Below are 20,892 nucleotides of genomic sequence, written 5' to 3'. Positions count from 1 at the left end.
TACTTGGTTTCTCTGGGCAGTGTTCAGTAGTTACATATACTCACATAGCTGCTTTGATTTTTCAAGGACATTTGCAGAAGCACTTAAACAACTTCTAGATCGCATATGCTGCCTCCAAGGTTATAGATGGACTGCAAGTATTCCTAAAAACTTTGTGCCCCAATAAATAATTTCTTTTAAAACTAGTAATATTTTTATGATGCTTAAATTTTATCACGGCCGGGCGCGGTGGCTCAAGCCTGTAATCCCAGCACTTTGGGAGGCCGAGACGGGCGGATCACGAGGTCAGGAGATCGAGACCATCCTGGCTAACACGGTGAAACCCCGTCTCTACTAAAAAATACAAAAAACTAGCCGGGCGAAGTGGCGGGCGCCTGTGGTCCCAGCTACTCGGGAGGCTGAGGCAGGAGAATGGCGTGAACCCGGGAGGCGGAGCTTGCAGTGAGCTGAGATCCGGCCACCGCACTCCAGCCTGGGCGACAGAGCGAGACTCCGTCTCAAAAAAAAAAAAAAAAAAAAAAAAAAATTTTATCACAACTCTTACTCAACTAACCACTATAACAAAACTTAGTTCCAGCCTCCAAATATTTTCTAAGATATTCAATATTCGATATTCAATATTCCTCTATTAAATTCATCATGCTAGAAGAAAAGGCCCATGAGTGATTGGTATTTGTGGCATTCTACTATAATTTGTTACACCAATATATGTTTATTACAACATGTAATTAATTATCATTATTTGCAGTAGTTATGTTTTATAACGTCATCATGAACACTGAATCAGTGAATACTGAACCATCGTTCCTAGAAGAAACAGAGGACTAGGTTCCTGCCAGCCTCTGGTCACAGCACTTTCATCAACTGATCAATCCTTAAAATCTATAACCTTGTTTTATGTGTGTTTCTTTCAAAAACACCTTGTTTCATCTTTATTTTTGATTCATTAACATTGAACTCATGGCCAACAGCACTACAATGTATGCTTCAATGAAGCTTTTTCTAGCACGTATATTTTTCTACTTAAGGCACATCCTTGTCTTTTTTTTTTTTTTTTTTTTTTTGAGACGGAGTCTCGCTCTGTGGCCCAGGCTGGAGTGCAGTGGTGCAATCTCGGCTCACTGCAAGCTCCACCTCCCAGGATCACGCCATTCTTCTGCCTCAGCCTCCCGAGTAGCTGGGAATAGAGGGGCCCGCCACCTTGCCCAGCTAGTTTTTTGTATTTTTTAGTAGAGACAGGGTTTCACCGTGTTAGCCAGGATGGTCTCGATCTCCTGACCTCGTGATCCGCCCGTCTCGGCCTCCCAAAGTGCTGGGATTACAGGCGTGAGCCACTGCGCCCGGCATTTTTTTTCCCCCCTTAGGAATATTTGAAAGTACTTTAGCATTATGCTTGAGTGACATTTTAATCAGTGAAATCACCAATAAACAGGAAAAATGTGAAAAAGGTAGCACTAACTATACTGTGAAATTGATATGTGTTTATAATATAAGAACTGCAACAAGAAGACAGTGTTGCTTCCTCCTTCGACCTCTGCTGAGAACTTGCACATCAGGTGACTCAAGCTTTTTATTGTTCTGTACTTTCAGAAATTTGCAAATGGTGAGAGTATTCATTTGAGTGTAACGAAAACACTTTAGTGATTCGGCAAATTCAAAAATACAGAATCTGTGAATAGTAAGAATTGACTACATTATCACTTAATGTTTACACTTATCATAGTTATTCTTATGCTATTTGTATATACCAATATGCTCAAGGCTATCAATATTAGTCATGAAATATCAACTTGCAAGAACTGCTGTGAAAATGAGCCATGAACTTTTCCAAATGATATATAATTGTATTCATGAAAAAAGTGGTGACAATACTGTGAATTTTACAATCCCCCAAAAGAGTAACTAATAGCAATTTACCTGACTATGAGTATGGAGACAAAATATACCTGATTATGAGTGTGTGTGTATATAGATACACATACGTATACTATATATATATCCTTGAATGTTATATAACTTATATAAAATGAAGCATTTTAAGTATTCATATTAAGATATGAATCAATATAAAAATAAAATATATTCTCCTCAATCTCTAAATAAACTAAAATTTGTATACCATCAGATGTTATACCAAACTATCAGTCTGGTTTCAACCAGAGAAGCAGAACCTCTAGAAGACATAGAGAGATCGACAGATGGATTTGTTAGAAAGATAGAGTTGTTAATACAGAATCATGACAGCTGTTGAAGCAGTCCCATAAAGCTACTATCTCTGTGTCTAATGCTGGAGTTTGAAGCATTTTATGTAAGTTAGAAACTGATCTTATTGCTTATTCTATCATTCCCAAAAGTTCTTTACATTTTTGTTTAGTGCAACACATAAAAGAATTCTAAAATCAAAGGTTCACGTTGAAACTGACTCTCTTTTCAGCTATGAGGTAATTATGAACAACTGACTTTTTCTGAGTTTTAATTTCTTTATGTATAATAGAAGTGTAAGATAACATCTAAAACACTTTTAGGTATGTATCAGTGCTTAGTGTGATTACAGTAAACAATAATTTATTGTGTATTTCAAAATAACTAAAGAATGTAGATTAGAATGTTTCCAGCACAAAGAAATAATAAATTCTTGAGGTGATGGACACCGCAATTACACTGCTTTGATCATTAGACATCATATGCTTATATCAAAAATATCACACGTACCCCATAACATTGTTTATTATATACCATAATAATTACAAATAACAATTTAAAAGAGTCCTCAAAATTGTCTATATACAGGTACTTTTGTATTTATCAATGTTAACGTAAGGATTCTGAATTCACAGTATTAATAATTTTCATATTATCATAAATCTGCATAAATTTCTTAGCTACAAAACCACTTTACCTATCTAGAAGAGGTACAAAAAAATCAAAAATTTTAAAAAGACTTCAGTGTAAGACTAACAAGAAATCACAATTTTAATAACCTAATTATTATGCATATATTGTTGAGAACATATTTTCTCAATCTGTACATACATCTAACAAACTTGTATATTTGTTTTAAAGACATGATATATGTGGCTTTTCTGAAAGCAGTAAGAATAGAAATTAACAGTGTGGGAGAGGATCCACTACGGTTTAAGTTTATTTCGTGAAAGAATAACAACATGGTCACCAGTGAGGAATACAGGTGGTCTAACTACCAATTAGGGTAGAGAAAAAAATAACTAGTATTCATAATAATGCCAAGAAAAATACAAAATTTAATATATTAAGAGTTTAACAAAAGACAGTAAAATTAAATCCTTGGGAGGATAAGAAGTATTAAGTTGTTAGGTGTGTTCTGAGAAGGGAGAGCAGGGTAATCAAGAAGTGATATAATCACAGCCCTTTGTCATGTTTGGTGAATACAGGCTCTCCTGTTTCAATCCTGCCCTTGTTTGTTCTTCAGATATCGCAAGGGTCTGGTGCACACCCATCCACATTACTAATGCATGCCCACCCCTTCAGTTACTGAAACATACCTGTATCTATTGTGGAGTAGGAAGGAGATGGCACAGACAGAAGGAGTTATTTTTATTATAAAGGAAAGATTGCATATCTACTTGGAAAATCTCATAAAATATCGAGGCCTACCCTAATTAAGGAAGAGTAAGGAGCTCCTGAGATTCAGAGCATGGAACATGAATCTGATTCTTAAGACTTTTGGTCTATGTATTGCACTAGAGGCTCTTTCCTCAGGCATATCTGAAATAAACAAAGTGGGAGCTTACATAAACTCACTTCCTCTTATTGTCAGTCCTTATGGCAGCTTGATTCTCATCTACAGAGATAGAAGGACAAGAAATATAGATGACTAATATAATGTAGTCTGATGAGGAAACTGACACTTATATGTGTATCTGATCATTCAACAAATTATAATTATCTTCCGTTATACACATGTGCTCCTTGATTTAAGACAGAGTTACATCCTGATAAACCCACATAAGTTGAAAATATCATAAGTCAAAAATGCATTTAATAAGTTTAATCTACTGAACATGTAGCATAGCCTACTTTATGCATACTCAGAACACTTAAATCAGCCTACAGTTGGGCAAAATCATCTGGCAACATAGTCCATTATAGAGCAGCAGTCCCCAACATTTTTGGCATCAGGGACAAATTGTAGAAGACAATTTTTCCATGGGCCAGTGGGGCAGTGGTGAGGTTTTTGGGATGATTCAAGCACGTTACATTTATTGTGCACTTTATTTCTGTTATTATTACCTTGTAATATATAATTAAATAATTGTACAACTCACCATAATGTATAATCAGTGAGAGCCCTGAGATTGTTTTCCTGCAACTAGATGGTCTTATTTGGTGGTGATGGGAGACAGTGACAGGTCGTCAGGCATTAGATTCTCACAAGGAGTGTGCAACCTAGATTCCTCACATGCGCAGTTCACAATAGGGTTCGTGCTCCTATGAAAATCTAATGCTGCAGCTGATCCGACAGGAGATGGAGCTCAGGTGGTAAAGCAAGTGGTGGGGAGCAGATGTAAATACAGATGAAGCTTCCCTGGCTCACCCACCGCTCACCTCCTGCTATGCAGCCCAGTTTCTTTTTTATTTTATTATTTATTTATTTATTTATTTATTCATTTATTTTTGAGATGGAATCTCACACTGTCATCCAGGCTGGAGTGCAGCGGTGAGATCTCAGCTCACTGCAACCTCCGCCTCCCAGGTTCAAGCAATTCTCCTGCCTCAGCCTCCCAAGTAGCTGGGATTACAGGCGCCCACCACCATGCCCAGTTGATATTTTTGTATTTTTAATAGAGACAGGGTTTCACTATGTTGGCCAGGCCGGTCTTGAACTCCTGAGCTTGTGATCTGCCTGCCTCGGCCTCCCGAAGTGCTGGGATTACAGGTGTGAGTCACCGCGCCCAGCCGTGCAGCCCAGTTTCTAACAGGCTACAGATCGAATCTGTGGCCAGGGATTTGGGGTCCCTGTTGTAGTGTATCAGGTGTTTACCCTCAGGATCACGGTGGTTGGCTGGGAGCTGTTGTTCACTGGCTCTGCTCAGCACAGAAACAGAGTATCCTACTGCTTTCCCCCGAATGTGTGTGGCTTTCACATTATCATAAAGTTGAAAAATAATAAGAACTATCCTATGTTGGAGACCATCCGTATATGAATCCTATAAATATGTGTAAAAATATAAATGATTCATCTTTTTTTTTTTTTTTTTTTTTTTTTTTTTTTTTTTTTTTTTTTTTGAGACGGAGTCTCGCTCTGTCACCCAGGCTGGAGTACAGTGGCGCGATCTCCGCTCACTGCAAGCTCCGCCTCCCGGGTTCACGCCATTCTCCTGCCTCAGCCTCCCGAGTAGCTGGGACTACAGGCGCTGCCACCTCGCCCGGCCAATTTTTTTGTATTTTAAGTAGAGACGGGGTTTCACCGTGTTAGCCAGGATGGTCTCGATCTCCTGACCTCGTGATCCGCCCATCTCAGCCTCCCAAAGTGCTGGGATTACAGGCTTGAGCCACCGCGCCCGGCTAAATGATTCATCTTTGTATTTTCAACTGATGCAATAGTTTGCCCCCAACTGACATTAATGCTTACATATTGAATGGGATATGTTTTCAAAAAGTATTTTTATTGAAAAAGATGACCAAAAGTGTTTCTAAAAATTGGTTTCTATTATATATAAAACCAAAACTTGATATTTCCATAAATTATATCTGCTTATTAAAACCATTGTTCTGAGTAGCAGTCATCTGCAGAATGAACAAATTCAGAAGCCAGAAGGAATTGAATCACTGAAAATCTAGACTTTGCCTCTTCATTTTGTGCCAATAGATTTATTACCTTACCTCTATATGCTCCAATTTTCTCATTGTAATAGTAGTTGCCCCATAGGTATCTTTTAAGGATAAAAGGGTTACTATGTGTAGATTAGCTACAGTGGTTACATACATGTGGAGTGCTCACAGGTATACATATATACACCTTATTTTTATTAATGTTATTAATTAAATACCTAAGGTTAAAAAAAGCAAAAAAACATGTGGGATAGTTTGATTCTGCTTAATAACTGCAGCATGTTCTCTCCCTCTCTTACTTTTTTAGATAAACTTTTAATTCTTTGTAAGTACATACTGAGAGATGGTCAATGATTCCTAAAAATTCAGTCTGTAATACTTTGCTTCTAATCATGTTAAATGTGGTTGCTCATTGTTTCTTAAAAATCTACTTTTAAAACATCAGAATGATAATTATGATCCAGCAATAGAACAACTACACATATAATCTATATATTTAGAGTAAAACTTGAACAGTAATGACATGCTATCCAACTCTTTCAGAAGGTAAGAATTTTTTTAAAAAAATCCACTAGGGGGTGCTAGAAGAGTAAAAATGTCTTGAACAAGGCAGGTGTTAGGAATGATTCTTTTAACTCTTATTAATATTACACAAATCTTCAAGGTTGATTTTAGATTGAAAACCCTGTTTTCATTCCTTCCTTCTTCCCCCAAATCAAGGATTCTTAAAAATTAATTTCTACTAACATCAAAGATTAGTCCTATTTTGTGGAAGACGTGTCTCTAGATAAAGGAAGAGCAGGTAAGTGCTATTTTGAATCAATTCATTTCTTAAGAAAGACATGCTAGTTTTTAAATATGATTTTGCCATCAAATAACTGTTTGAAGCTGTGGAACTTCTTAAATTCAGTACGTGAGAGCTACAGAAAAAATGAGGGACCGCTAGTTAAAAATGCCTCTCTGATTGTTATTAGTCCCCTCCCCAAAAAAAGACACAAAAAAGATTATTTCTTTTTCTGTAGTCAAGTGACGTCAAACTTAAAACTATTTTTGAATAAAGAAATTTGAAATCCTACTTAGTGTAAATCAATATTTTATAAACATAGAGTTTGGATTTATATTGTCCAGAGAAATCTGATAGAAAATATTCACATTTTATCTTATTTTTCCTCCTATAGACTGTTACTAGGTCACTTCTCCTCTCTTCCTTGTGAAAAATCAAACAGAATCTGTCCATTTAAACAGGAATAACTTCATACAGCTATTTGGTTAATAGATTTTATTGATTTTCATTATAATTTTATTAGTATTTGTGTATTATTATTATATCATAATAGCTTATGTCTTATTTCAGTATATGGAAACATGAAAATTACAGCTAATGCTACCCTTATTTTCTTCAACATAAAATATACATGATACTATTTTATAGAATACTCAAACTTTTGAAAAATGTTCTAAAGAAAAATTGTTCTAGAAGAGATAGTGGACATTGATAGAGGTAAGATGTATATAGTAAAATCATCAAAAAGATAATTACATTTACAAAAATATCCCTATTTATCCTTATCGCCTAAAGTTTTCACGTAGGTATATATGTAAGAAGTGAAATGTATTTGTGTGTGTTGACTATAGACTGATTCTGAACGAATAACTTTCTCTTGGTAACTAAGTGAATTATTTATGATGTAAATCTTTAGTTTCTAAGTTATGTAACACTTTTAAGATGTTATTTACCAAGATGTATTATATCTTATATTATTTTGGAATTTTTCAGTAAAATTTCTGCTGACAAAAAAGCCAATATCATTCAGCAAAACCTGTCACTAATGATTTATTCACTATCTAGGTTAATATAATACCCACTGATGGCAGTAACAGTTCAGTAAATGCCTTTTTACGTTAATTTCATTGTTACAAAGTCAAAATGTACAAACTTCAAAATGTATCAATTTATCTCTCCAACTATGCACTTCTATTTCTCAACAAATGTGTACCTTACCAATTACTTTCTTTATAGCATATAGATGCAGTTGTAACAAAGTATTTTATTTCTAACCAGACAAATGTAAAGTTTGGCATTTAAGTTCCCATGTCAACTAATCAACTTTAGGTTGTTATTGGCATTATTTAAATTCTTCATCATTTTAGATATTTCTTTTGATGTCTAAAAATAACATTCATATTAAATACGTGGAGTAAGCAATTAGTTTTTGAATGGCATCTTCTTGAGTATTATTTGTGCATATAAAATTAAAAAGTTATTACATTTACTCAACTATGTGGAGATGATCTCCAGAGAGATGATCTCAAATAATAGTAAAAAAAAAAAAAATCTGTCTAGCTATGCTTGATATGGATAATCATGATTTTGACAGCTTTATTTTAAGTTGAAATAAATACAATTGACTCTTTGTAAAAAGGTTGTATAATTTTTTAAGATTATAACTATTAAAATAAGTTTGCATCCTTCAATGACACAGCAATGGGTGATAAGCAGAGGCAGTGATGTATGATTTGTAATGCACAATAGACGACATCCAGGAATTTAATATGTCCTGCAGGTTGTTCAACAAGCATCTGATCTATCACATATATTTAATTCTGTGGGATTTGCCTACTATTATTATTAAGCATCTGAATATAAAATAATTTAGTTGCATAGATTTTCTTAGTACAATTACCAAAGAACATTGGAAATATACAGGGGATTAACTTATTTATTTTTAATTTTTAATCTTGATCCATAACATTTAGTTATATGGGTGACAAAAATCTGTCCAAATACATTCCTGAAGAACAAGGAAGTAACTATCCTAAGATTACACAATGGTGAGAACATACAAAAAAAAAACTTATTTGACTGTTTTCTATGTGCAACACACACTATAGTGCTATGGAGAAAAAATACGAAGTAAACATAAGCTCTTCCTTAGAGTGTCTCCCTACGGTCAGAATAACTCACAGTCTAGCATTATTCCAATGCAGCTTGCCATCTTGCACTTTATTCATTACGCATCATGAAAACATTTATTCACATTTTTTGGTTCATTTTTCACGTATTTTTTAAGTTTGCTTAGTCCTCCATTTGAAGTAGGAATTGTTATGAAATTTTTCAATAGGATTTATATGAAGACAGACTGGTCATAGTTTAAGCTTTCAGAGGAAAGTTACTGTTTTGTTTTCTTTTAGGTTTTGCCAGGTTAAACAAGGGTATTAGAGAATTCCTTTGTGTTCATTGAATTCAAATCACCAAGAGGAAGTTTTTATTACAAAACTTCTCTTAGAATAAAGCACTCCCTTTATCAGTTGTATACCTTTGCTATTAGGTCAAATTAAGTATGAAGGAAACCTAAGACTTACATAACAAATCAAACTTCTTGTTAAAGGCACAATGCAAAAGGCAAGTTTCCTAAACATTCATCCAGTTCAATGTCATCTTCATGGTGAGACCTTCCTCAAATTCCCCCAAGTGACTTACTTAATCGCTTCTTCCTCTGTATTTCCATAGTGTTTTGTCTTGTCTTCTTATCTATGATATATCCATAAAATATTATATCTACCTTATACATTTCCTCCAAGACACATGACTTTTCATGGAGATAAGTCAAACATGATGAACATTGTGCCAATGACATTCTTATCTACAGATGTGTGTATATTGCAAAAGTTAGGAAGATTTTCTATTCTTCATCATCTAAAAGTTAGTCTCTTAGTTTAATTGTATGTTGTTATCAGAAGTCAACATATCCTTAATAATTAAACTCTTATTGTTAGGCAACAGAAAAAGTAATGTTTAGAAAGTGTTTTCATCCTCTTCTAGTGAAACATGAAAGAACACCCTGGGTTCATAATTTGAAAATTGTGTAGCATACAATTTTGAAAGATGAAAGGCAACATTCTTCTATTATTATTTTCTATGAATTGGATTTATGTAAATAAGTCAATTCTGTATTTAAGTTGACTTTACTCATTGTTCTTTTTAGATATTATTTTCTCATTTTATAAAAATGATTACATGTGTATACAATAAAGAGAATGGAAATATAAAATAAACATTTGAGTTAAATTTAAGCTATGGAATTGCTAGTGAATTTTATTTTTCCTTATTTATTTTGCATTTTATAATTTCTTAATGAAACAAAGACACTTCTCAAAAGGTATATAAAAATTTAAAGAAAACTTTTGGTGGAAAATGATAAACATAATTTTTAAAAGTTTATAAAATTAGTATATCAGGGTCTCTGGAGACTGTGCATTTATGCGTTATTTATAAGTGTTTGTAATATTTTATTTTAGTAGCATTATCATGAGTTTCAGTGTAATTCCCTGACAGTACAAAGAAAGCACAGCCCACAATAATACCTGTTTCCCAATAATGTGTTTAACATTCCTTTCAAAACAATCATATAAGTATGTAAAAAGTGAAACTGAGTTAAGATTCTTTTTTTCAAACAGCGAAATGACTAGCTAATATTTAAAATTCCCTATAGTATTAGCATACTCCCCAAATCACCAAATTTCATACTTTCTAACTTCAGAGTATTGAAATACGCCTCAGTCTACACCGCAGATGGTATAGCGTTCTCTCCCTGCAAGCCTTTCGGATTTTTGAATTAAACTGAATCACACACATCTTCACTTTACCTCTTAAATGTGACACTAAAAAAGGTGGAAAGCCACTCTAAGGTGGAACTGGTCCTACTTAGAATGAATAAATCTCATTGTTTTACTTTTTTCTTTTCTTTTTCCAGTGCTCACTCTTGGTGTTTTCATTCTATTTGTACCGTACACATTATCGGTTCAACAAATTTGATAAAACATTCTACCACCTAGTCTTTCAGGTCATTGGATATTAAGATGATCTCCCCGCATCCATGAAAAGAGGGAGGGAAGGCCTTCACTTCCTATGTCCTCATGTACAATAAAATATGCTGATTGTAGGCTGCTGCTCTAAAATTAATAACAGAGATAGGTTTATTTCTTCTGACTGCTTGGTTTTCTTCAATGCAATTGTAATACTTTCATGTTGGCCCTTTAGAAATACACACTCTGAAAGCAGAGATATTGTTAAATGTCACAATAACATGTAATTTACAGGTCGTGATTTAAAATAATTAATAAAAAAAATTAGCCAGGATTGGTGGTGGGCACCTGTTATCCCAGCTACTCGGGAGGCTGAGGCAGGAGAATTGCATGAAGCCAGGAGCGGAGGTTGAAGTGAGCCAACACGGTGCCACTGCACTCCAGCCTGGGTGACAAAGTGAGATTCCTTCTCAAAAAAAATTATTATTATTAATAATTAGCCTCTAGTCCTAGCACTGTGGAAGGCCAAGATGGGAGGGTCACTTGAGGCCAGGAGTTTGAGAGCAGACTGGGAAACATGGTAAGACCCCTGTCTCTATAAAAGATAAAAGAATCAGCTGGGCATGGTAGAGCATGCCCCAAGTCCCAGGTACTTATGAGGCTGAGATGGGAGGATCTCTTGAGTCTAGGAGTTGGAGGTTACTGTGAGCTATGATTGCACCACTGTACTCCAGCCTAGATAACAGAGTGAGACCCTGTCTCTATATATAATAACAATAATAATAATACATAATAATAATATGAAGTTACTGGGGAACAGGCATAGATTAGGTGGAAAAATAAAATTCATTGTTTATAATAATCGTGTGATGAATTTATTATTAAAAGTACACTAAGAAAGTACTTTCCCATTGATTAATTGGAAATTTAAAATATTGTTAAAATAAATGTTGTTCAATAATCATTAGCACATAACCTGCCATAATAAACATTTTGGAAAGAATGACTACATTACTGATTTGATATAATGACTGAAGAATTATAGTGAAAAAAAAAAACCCTAGAGAACAGCAGACTTGTCTACAATTTTTTCAGATGTGCTAGTGTATATTTTAATTAAGTTTGAGATAATACTGAGTCATTCATTACCAACATTACCACTTTAAATTAAAAGTTATAGATTGCTCCTCAAAGAATTATTTTTCTAGTTTTCTATTCCCAATGAAAACTTATAGAATAAGTGAATAATTTTTTAAAAAGTGTTTTTAGTCAATACTTCTCTCCCTTACCATTGTGGGGAATTGACCAGCAATTATTGCAATTGACATGTAATTTATGCACTAAAAAGACAAGATGCATTATGTAGGAAAGGAATTCATGATAAAAAAAACTTCAAATTTCTGCTATGCATATATGATGGATAAAATAGATATATGATCAAATTGAAGGACATGAGAGAAACATGTGTCAATCTACAAAGAAATTACTTTCATTTGTCCACATGTAGGCTTGAAAAATTTTGCCCCACATACTATGCTACTAGAATATTTCTCCTATGCACTTGACTTCAAAACCTAAACGAATGCATGTGGAGAATTAGGACTACAGAGTTGGGAGGGAAATTATTCTTGCCCCTTCATTCTTTATTGATTAAAATTCTAGTTTCTAACTATTTATCTAAATCATTACCTTGATTTGGTTAATTTGGCTAGCAGCTAGCAGGAAATTGAGGCAAAGACTAATTAATCATATTTAATTTCACTTACACTCTTCATTCTCTTATTTTTTAATTTTTACTCTATTTTCCAACCCCCTCCTCTGTATCATCATCTCTTTTCCATGTTAAAGCATAAAATGCCATTAAAATAAATGAGAAACTTAATTACTGGGAAATACAAAGGAAAGTGAGAATATTGAAAATTCCCACAGAGCCCTTATATTTTTAGAGCAAATATGCCACCCTGAGACTATAAAACTATATGAATCTAAGTGTATATCATTAAATAATAATGTGATATTCTTCTATTTTGATGATTTAAACTATATCAACTCCCCTTTTTAAAAATAGCACTTTCTGAAATGACACCTACTATTACATAGAAGGCCACTAGAATCTGTGTTTATTCTAAACAAAACAAACAAATAAAAGACAACATCTAGTATATGCACTTGGGATGTTAAAAAGTTCAGGAAGGTAGACAAGAAGAACAATTTTTTAAACCACAGGCTTTTTGAGGAATAAGGAATCTGACAATTAAGAGTAATAATAGTGATGATTCAGAAACTTTTAAGAGTTGAAGAAACATGCAACTTTTAAGATATAACCTATTAAGAATAAATTCTCTCTGAGCTAGCACTATAGAAATCAGGTTATTGCAATATCTATGTATTTTACTTGTTTCATTTTATCTGTAAAGGTATAATTTTATATTTTTGAAAGTGATAAAACAGAACTTGATCAATGATAATTATTTTGTGTTTAAATATTTAAAATATATTTTTAAATAATTATGCTTTTCTTCGAAATAAATATATTAAAATAACTGCAAGAGCTTCATTTCTAAGTTTAATTATTGAATATTAGCTCTAGGGAAAGAAATAATGAAGTAAAAACTTAGAGTCCCTAAGTTAAGGCTTTAAAAAAGTTAAACGGTGAATACAAAAATACAAATATTGCAGGGAAGCTGTTCATGTTAACATTTTGCAATCTAGTGAGTGCACAATTTCAACTATAAATACCAGATTTAAAAAAAAAAAAAGAGGCAACTCCTCTATAGGCGACATTCTTGTGTTTCCTGCACACATGTGTGCAAACACTACAGAACAGTGTTAGTTGAGAATTTAACATAACGTATTATTTAGCTTGCTATAATAACACAATGTACTATTAAGCATTTAAAAGGACGTGTTATTATTTCCATCAAAATTCACTCTCACTGTATTTGGTATTGAAAGGGAGTGGAAAGACCATTTGCAGAAAGAGGAGGAGTTGAGCAGTCCCAAGGTGGAGCTGTCTCGTGTGTTATATGACACTGGCAGATTAAAACACTCTGATGGGGAAGGGCTTACAGGCTGAGTCAAAAGCCAAGAAGTCTCTTTATTTACGCCTACCTCCCAGCCCTTGGCAATCTGACTAATAACAAACTGAGCTAACAAGAAATACTAGAAAAGGAGGAAGGAGAACATTGCTGCAGCTTGGATCTACAAACTAAGAAAGCAAGAGTGATCAATCCCAGCTCTGTTAAACATCTTGTTTACTTACTGCATTCAGCAGCTTGCAAATGGTTAACTATATGCAAAAAAGTCAGCATAGCTGGGAAGTATGCTGTGAATTTTAATTGAGGGAAAAAGGGACAATTGCTTCAGGATGCTCTAGTATGCACTCTGCTTGAAATATTTTCAATGAATTGCTCAGTATTCTATCTTTGACCAGAGGTTTTAACTTTATGAACCTATGGGACTTGACAAAAAGTGATATTTGAGAAGAAAGTACGCAGTGGTTGGTGTTTTCTTTTTTAATAAAGGAACTGAATTACTTTGAACACCTCTTCCAGCTGTGCGTTACAGATAACGTCAGGAAGAGTCTCTGCTTTACAGGTAAGATGAATGTTTCCAGGCTTTTCTTATACTTATTTTTGCATTATAGCAAAGTGATTGAATTTGTGTGTTCGCCTCTTTTAAACAAACAACTTTGCATTAAAGGATACTCAATTTCATTCTTGCTTACTGGCACAACTAACACTGTAGCAGATGCCTGTATTCTCTGAGCAGCAGACATTTAGTCTAACAGCTGGCTGTAGAGAAGAACAAATATAATATTCCACTATTTCTTTTACAACATGCAGTTTGTTGTTAGAAACTAAATATGTATGCCTTCTGAAGGATCGCTTCCAAATGTGAATGTTGAATCGCAAATATAAGCAGAATATTGAATAATTCTTTGCACTTTGTATGCTACTTATATTATTTTCTGACTTGAAAATATGTATTCTCAGAAAATATGTCAATGAGTATCTTTTGACCTCTTTACCACTGTATCGGATATTGTCAGTAGAGAACCACTTTTCACATTTGTGTGTGTTTCTGAAGAGATTAGAAACTGTTTCCTAGCACATTTTGAAGAGCACAAAATTCATATAGGATTTAAAAAATAACAAGAGTTTAATCACTGAAGAATTATTTGCTGTTTTCTCTGATGCTATACCTGGTGAAATAAATCTTATTATCTCTTGGTAATTTATGAATAAGTACTTTGAGTGTTTGTGGAAGCTAATCCACAAGTTGAAGACTCCAATTACATGCTGCTTGTTTATAACCTCAGCTCACAAAGCTGTTTAAAATCAAACTATTTCCCTAGAGAAAAATAAAGTCTTCTAACTTTCTCTTCACATAGAAACACAGTATGTTGTTTTGTTTCTTTAGTTGTCTTTTGCCTTTCAGGAACTTTGTACTATATGTGTTTTCAATAAAACACTATGTTTTCAGGGAATGAAAGTTTACTTTCAGGATGGTTGACTGGGTTCTGGTATGTTTTACCTGATTGTGAATTTTAATTTGATTCAGTTACTGTTCACATTTCAAACAACAAAAATGAAAACTGATTACTGTTTTGAAAAGTTGAATAGTCATAAGATGTGGTGTTTATATTTCAATGTAGTTTATATAAAGTATAATATTTAAAGGAAGGAAATAAAATTAGATATCATTAGTGCCACAAATGTTTACCTTGCATAACTGTCATTTAAAGGACAAAATCTTTTTAAGAATTGCTGTTTCAGATGCATTTGTTACATGTTTCAGGATTGGAATACATGATGTTATTCTGGACCATCTTTTTTTTTCTTTTACCAAATTTGAAACACCATCAAAAAGTTTAATATGATACAGTTTGTTTCAGACTTCATTGTTCGTGACTTAAAGTCTTATAATCAAGCAGACCAGCTGCTTAATTATGTGATGACATTCAGTGCCCTGAAGACTGTTTCAAAACCTCATTAGGAAGTCATTTGCTAGAAGTTTAGATGAAGCATTGTTTATTCTTTTACAACAGCCTGAAATGTGTATTAAAGATTAATCTTTCTTCTTTAGTTTTTATTATTTCAACCTCATCTATAACATAATTTAAAAGCAGTAAGAAATATACTGCTTCTAGAAATTCAATATTAAATATAAGGATTTAAGTGAAATTTGAATGGTCACTCTTAAGTGTATATATCTGATACTATTATGCTTATACAAACTGCCCTAGATTGAATAGTTAAAAGAGTTCTTATTGTACTATACTTTATTACATGATCAAAGACATATTTTCCTCAAGGTTTTCAAAATAAAAAATAAAATTAGTGTGTATAAATATATATATATACACACACACACACACATATGTATACTACAGATGTAATTTTAAGCCCAAACCAAAGCAAGTTAAAACACAGACACAGTTATTAGATATTATTGTGTGACACACAGTTCAACAATATAAAGAAAGACAATGCATGCTACATGAGGACATGTATACACACATACACATATGCACACATACACTCTTTTTATCATTTTTTACATTCCCCACAGTTCTCTATGCTTATGGCTAACAACTACATATTTGTCTTATACGATAATCCTCCAGCCTTAAATTTATGTACCTTAAGGTTAAAAAAAAAAAAGTTTTCAAATATGTAACTTTGCATCATAGTGAAGTATCAATGCTCTAAGGCAGCACCTCTCTCATCTGTTAAAATGCAGGTTATTCATCAGATGTGAACACAAATTATGATACAATATTTTAAATTCCCCTTGACCTAAATTTTATATTTTGACCACAATGCAAGTTAAAAGTCAGTCAGACTTGCCTGTCTGAGTATTAGGAAGAAAAAAAAGAAAAAAAACGATGTAAATGCAGTAAGCTACCCATATTTTCATGGTAGTCAGTCACTTGCTTTTTGGAGAAAGACCTATTATTTTGAAAATGTCAGCTTCATCTCCTCCCCAGTTCTGCCCACTAAAGTCCCTTGCTATTGCGTTTTATTTTACAGAATCGGATTTCATCACATGACAACATGAAGCTGTGGATTCATCTCTTTTATTCATCTCTCCTTGCCTGTATGTCTTTACAGTCCCAAACTCCAGTGTTCTCAGTCAGAAGCTCTTGTGATTCTCTTTGCAATTGTGAGGAAAAAGATGGCACGATGCTAATAAATTGTGAAGAAAAAGGTATCAAGACGGTATCTGAAATAAGTGTGCCACCATCACGACCTTTCCAACTAAGCTTATTAAATAATGGCTTGACAATGCTTCACACAAATGACTTTTCTGGGCTTACCAATGCTATTTCAATACACCTTGGATTTAACAATATTGCAGATATTGAGATAGGTGCATTTAATGGCCTTGGCCTCCTTAAGCAACTTCATATCAATCACAATTCTTTAGAAATTCTTAAAGAGGATACTTTCCACGGACTGGAAAACCTGGAATTCCTGCAAGCCGATAACAATTTTATCACAGTGATTGAACCAAGTGCCTTTAGCAAGCTCAACAGACTCAAAGTGTTAATTTTAAATGATAATGCTATTGAGAGTCTTCCTCCAAACATCTTCCGATTTGTTCCTTTAACCCATCTAGATCTTCGTGGAAATCAGTTACAAACATTGCCTTATGTTGGTTTTCTCGAACACATTGGCCGAATATTGGATCTTCAGTTGGAGGACAATAAATGGGCTTGCAATTGTGACTTACTGCAGTTAAAAACTTGGTTGGAGAACATGCCTCCGCAGTCTATAATTGGTGATGTTGTCTGCAATAGCCCTCCATTTTTTAAAGGAAGTGTACTCAGTAGACTAAAGAAGGAATCCATTTGCCCCACTCCACCAGTGTATGAAGAACATGAGGATCCTTCAGGATCGTTACATTTGGCAGCAACATCTTCAATAAATGATAGTCGCATGTCAACTAAGACCACATCCATTCTAAAACCACCCACCAAAGCACCACGTTTGATACCTTATATTACAAAGCCATCCACTCAACTTCCAGGACCTTACTGCCCTATTCCTTGTAACTGCAAAGTCCTATCCCCATCAGGACTTCTAATACATTGTCAGGAGCGCAATATTGAGAGCTTATCAGATCTGAGACCTCCTCCGCAAAATCCTAGAAAGCTCATTCTAGCGGGAAATATTATTCATAGTTTAATGAAGTCTGATCTAGTGGAATATTTCACTTTGGAAATGCTTCACTTGGGAAACAATCGTATTGAAGTTCTTGAAGAAGGATCATTTATGAACCTAACGAGATTACAAAAGCTGTATCTAAATGGTAACCATCTGACCAAATTAAGTAAAGGCATGTTCCTTGGCCTCCATAATCTTGAATACTTATATCTTGAATACAATGCCATTAAGGAAATACTGCCAGAAACATTTAATCCAATGCCTAAACTTAAAGTCCTCTACTTAAATAACAACCTCCTCCAAGTTTTGCCACCACATATTTTTTCAGGGGTTCCTCTAACTAAGGTAAATCTTAAAACAAACCAGTTTACCCATCTACCTGTAAGTAATATTTTGGATGATCTTGATTTACTAACCCAGATTGACCTTGAGGATAACCCCTGGGACTGCTCCTGTGACCTGGTTGGACTGCAACAATGGATACAAAAGCTAAGCAAGAACACAGTGACAGATGACATCCTCTGCACTTCTCCCGGGCATCTCGACAAAAAGGAATTAAAAGCCCTAAATAGTGAACTTCTCTGTCCAGGTTTAGTAAATAACCCATCCATGCCAACACAGACTAGTTACATTATTGTCACCACTCCTACAACAACAACGAATACGGCCGATACTATTTTACGATCTCTTACAGACGCTGTGCCACTGTCTGTTCTAATATTGGGACTTCTGATTGTGTTCATCACTATTGTGTTCTGTGCTGCAGGGATAGTGGTTCTTGTTCTTCACCGCAGGAGAAGATACAAAAAGAAACAAGTAGATGAGCAAATGAGGGACAACAGTCCTGTGCATCTTCAGTACAGCATGTATGGCCATAAAACCACTCATCACACTACTGAAAGACCCTCTGCCTCTCTCTATGAACAGCACATGGTGAGCCCCATGGTTCATGTCTATAGAAGTCCCTCCTTTGGTCCAAAGCATTTGGAAGAGGAAGAAGAGGGGAATGAGAAAGAAGGAAGTGACGCAAAACATCTCCAAAGAAGTCTTTTGGAACGGGAAAATCATTCACCACTCACAGGGTCCAATATGAAATACAAAACCACGAACCAATCGACAGAATTTTTATCCTTCCAAGATGCTAGTTCATTGTATAGAAACATTTTAGAAAAAGAAAGGGAACTTCAGCAACTAGGAATCACAGAATACCTAAGGAAAAACATTGCTCAGCTCCAGCCTGATATGGAGGCACATTATCCAGGAGCCCACGAAGAACTGAAATTAATGGAAACATTAATGTACTCACGTCCAAGGAAGGTATTAGTGGAACAGACGAAAAATGAGTATTTTGAACTCAAAGCTAATTTACATGCTGAACCTGACTATTTAGAAGTCCTGGAGCAGCAAACATAGATGGAGAGTTTGAGGGCTTTCACAGAAATGCTGTGATTCTGTTTTAAGTCCATACCTTGTAAATAAGTGCCTTACATGAGTGTGTCATCAATCAGAACTTAAGCACAGTAGTAAACTACGGGGGAAAAAAAGGAAGAAAAAGAAACTCAGGGATCATTGGGAGAAGCCATGGCATTATCTTCAGGCAATTTAGTCTGTCCCAAATAAAATAAATCCTTGCATGTAAATCATTCAAGGGTTATAGTAATATTTCTCCATATACTGAAAAGTGTCTCATAGGAGTCCTCTTGCACATCTAAAAAGGTTGAACATTTAAGTATCCCAAATTTTCTTGAATTGCTTTCCCTATAGATTAATTACAATTGGATTTCATCATTTAAAAACCATACCTGTATATGTAGTTATAATATGTAAGGAATACATTGTTTATAACCAGTATGTACTTCAAAAATGTATATTGTCAAACATACCTAACTTTCTTGCAATAAATGCAAAAGAAACTGGAACTTGACAATTATAAATTACAAACAGTGAAGAAAAAATATAAAGGTTGTAATTACATAGGTCATGGGTGGCTCAAAACTTTGAGCATTTGAGCTTAAACAAATGCCACTCTCGTGCATTCTAAGTTTAAGAAGTTAAAATGATTAATAGTTCAGGTGGAATAAATAAGCATATTTTGGGGGGTTTTCTACACATTTTGTGTAGATAATTTTAATGTCAGTGCTGCTGTGAACTAAAGTATGTCATTTATGTTCAAAGTTTAATTCTTCTTCTAGGGATATTTTAAAAATGCTACTGAGATTCTGCTGTAAATATGACTAGAGAATCTATTGGGTTTGCTTTATTTCATAGGCTTAATTCTTTGTAAATTTGAATGACCATGATAGAAATACATTTCTTGTGGCAAGTAATTCACAGTTGTAAAGTAAATAGGAAAAATTATTTTATTTTTATTGATGTATATTGATAGATGCCATAAATCAGTAGCAAAAGGCACTTCTAAAGGTAAGTGGTTTAAGTTGCCTCAAGAGAGGGACAATGTAGCTTTATTTTACAAGAAGGTATAGTTAGATTTCTATGAAATATTTATTCTGTACAGTTTTATATATTTTTGGTTCACAAAAGTAATTATTCTTGGGTGCCTTTCAAGAAAATTAAAAATACTACTCACTACAATAAAACTAAAATGAAAACTCTATTTTTTAAATGTGCGTTCTTAAATTAGCTTTACTTGTCATGCAATCAAGTAAGGATTAACACACATACACACAAACATACAGACATACACACACTATGGGAGGTTTCTATTTGTTGTTTACACATAGAAGTATCTTGTTCATGGTGTGAAACAGGCTATTTAATTTTTGGTATGATTAAAAGGAAGCTAAATTTAAAGTACGTCTAGCCGTTTTCCCTTTCAAGCAAATCATTTTCTGATGCAATCCAAAAGGAAATGTTTTATTTCTATCCTTTCTAATTATAGAATCAATGAATCAATCATACCTGCACGCTTTCACAAGACAAAGTGAAATTAATCAAGGTAATCTGGGAATGTTTTCTGAACACCACACGAACTCATGCACTGGGCTATGAAGCAACACATTTTCCATAAGGAAGTACTCCCTTCAATTTACTCAACAATATTTCAGTGATTCCTAAATGATCTATTAAATATTTTGGCTTTTAA

The 20,892-nt window shown here is 34.1% G+C and overlaps 1 protein-coding gene across 1 annotated transcript; it reads left to right on the top strand.

Annotated features, from left to right (window-relative positions):
- The first annotated feature begins 13,641 nt into the window (after positions 1-13,641).
- Positions 13,642-20,401, top strand: SLITRK6 (SLIT and NTRK like family member 6). The gene is made up of 2 exons (XM_025364421.1): positions 13,642-14,214; positions 16,653-20,401. Exon 2 carries the CDS (start codon positions 16,677-16,679, stop codon positions 19,200-19,202), a length of 2,526 nt encoding a protein of 841 aa, XP_025220206.1. The 5' UTR covers positions 13,642-14,214; positions 16,653-16,676; the 3' UTR covers positions 19,203-20,401.
- Positions 20,402-20,892: the final 491 nt, after the last annotated feature.

Source organism: Theropithecus gelada, chromosome 17, assembly GCF_003255815.1.
Source record: "Theropithecus gelada isolate Dixy chromosome 17, Tgel_1.0, whole genome shotgun sequence".
Classification (NCBI taxonomy): domain Eukaryota; kingdom Metazoa; phylum Chordata; class Mammalia; order Primates; family Cercopithecidae; genus Theropithecus; species Theropithecus gelada.
Note: the sequence above shows the minus strand (reverse complement) of the source record. Positions and strands in the feature narration are given on the sequence as shown.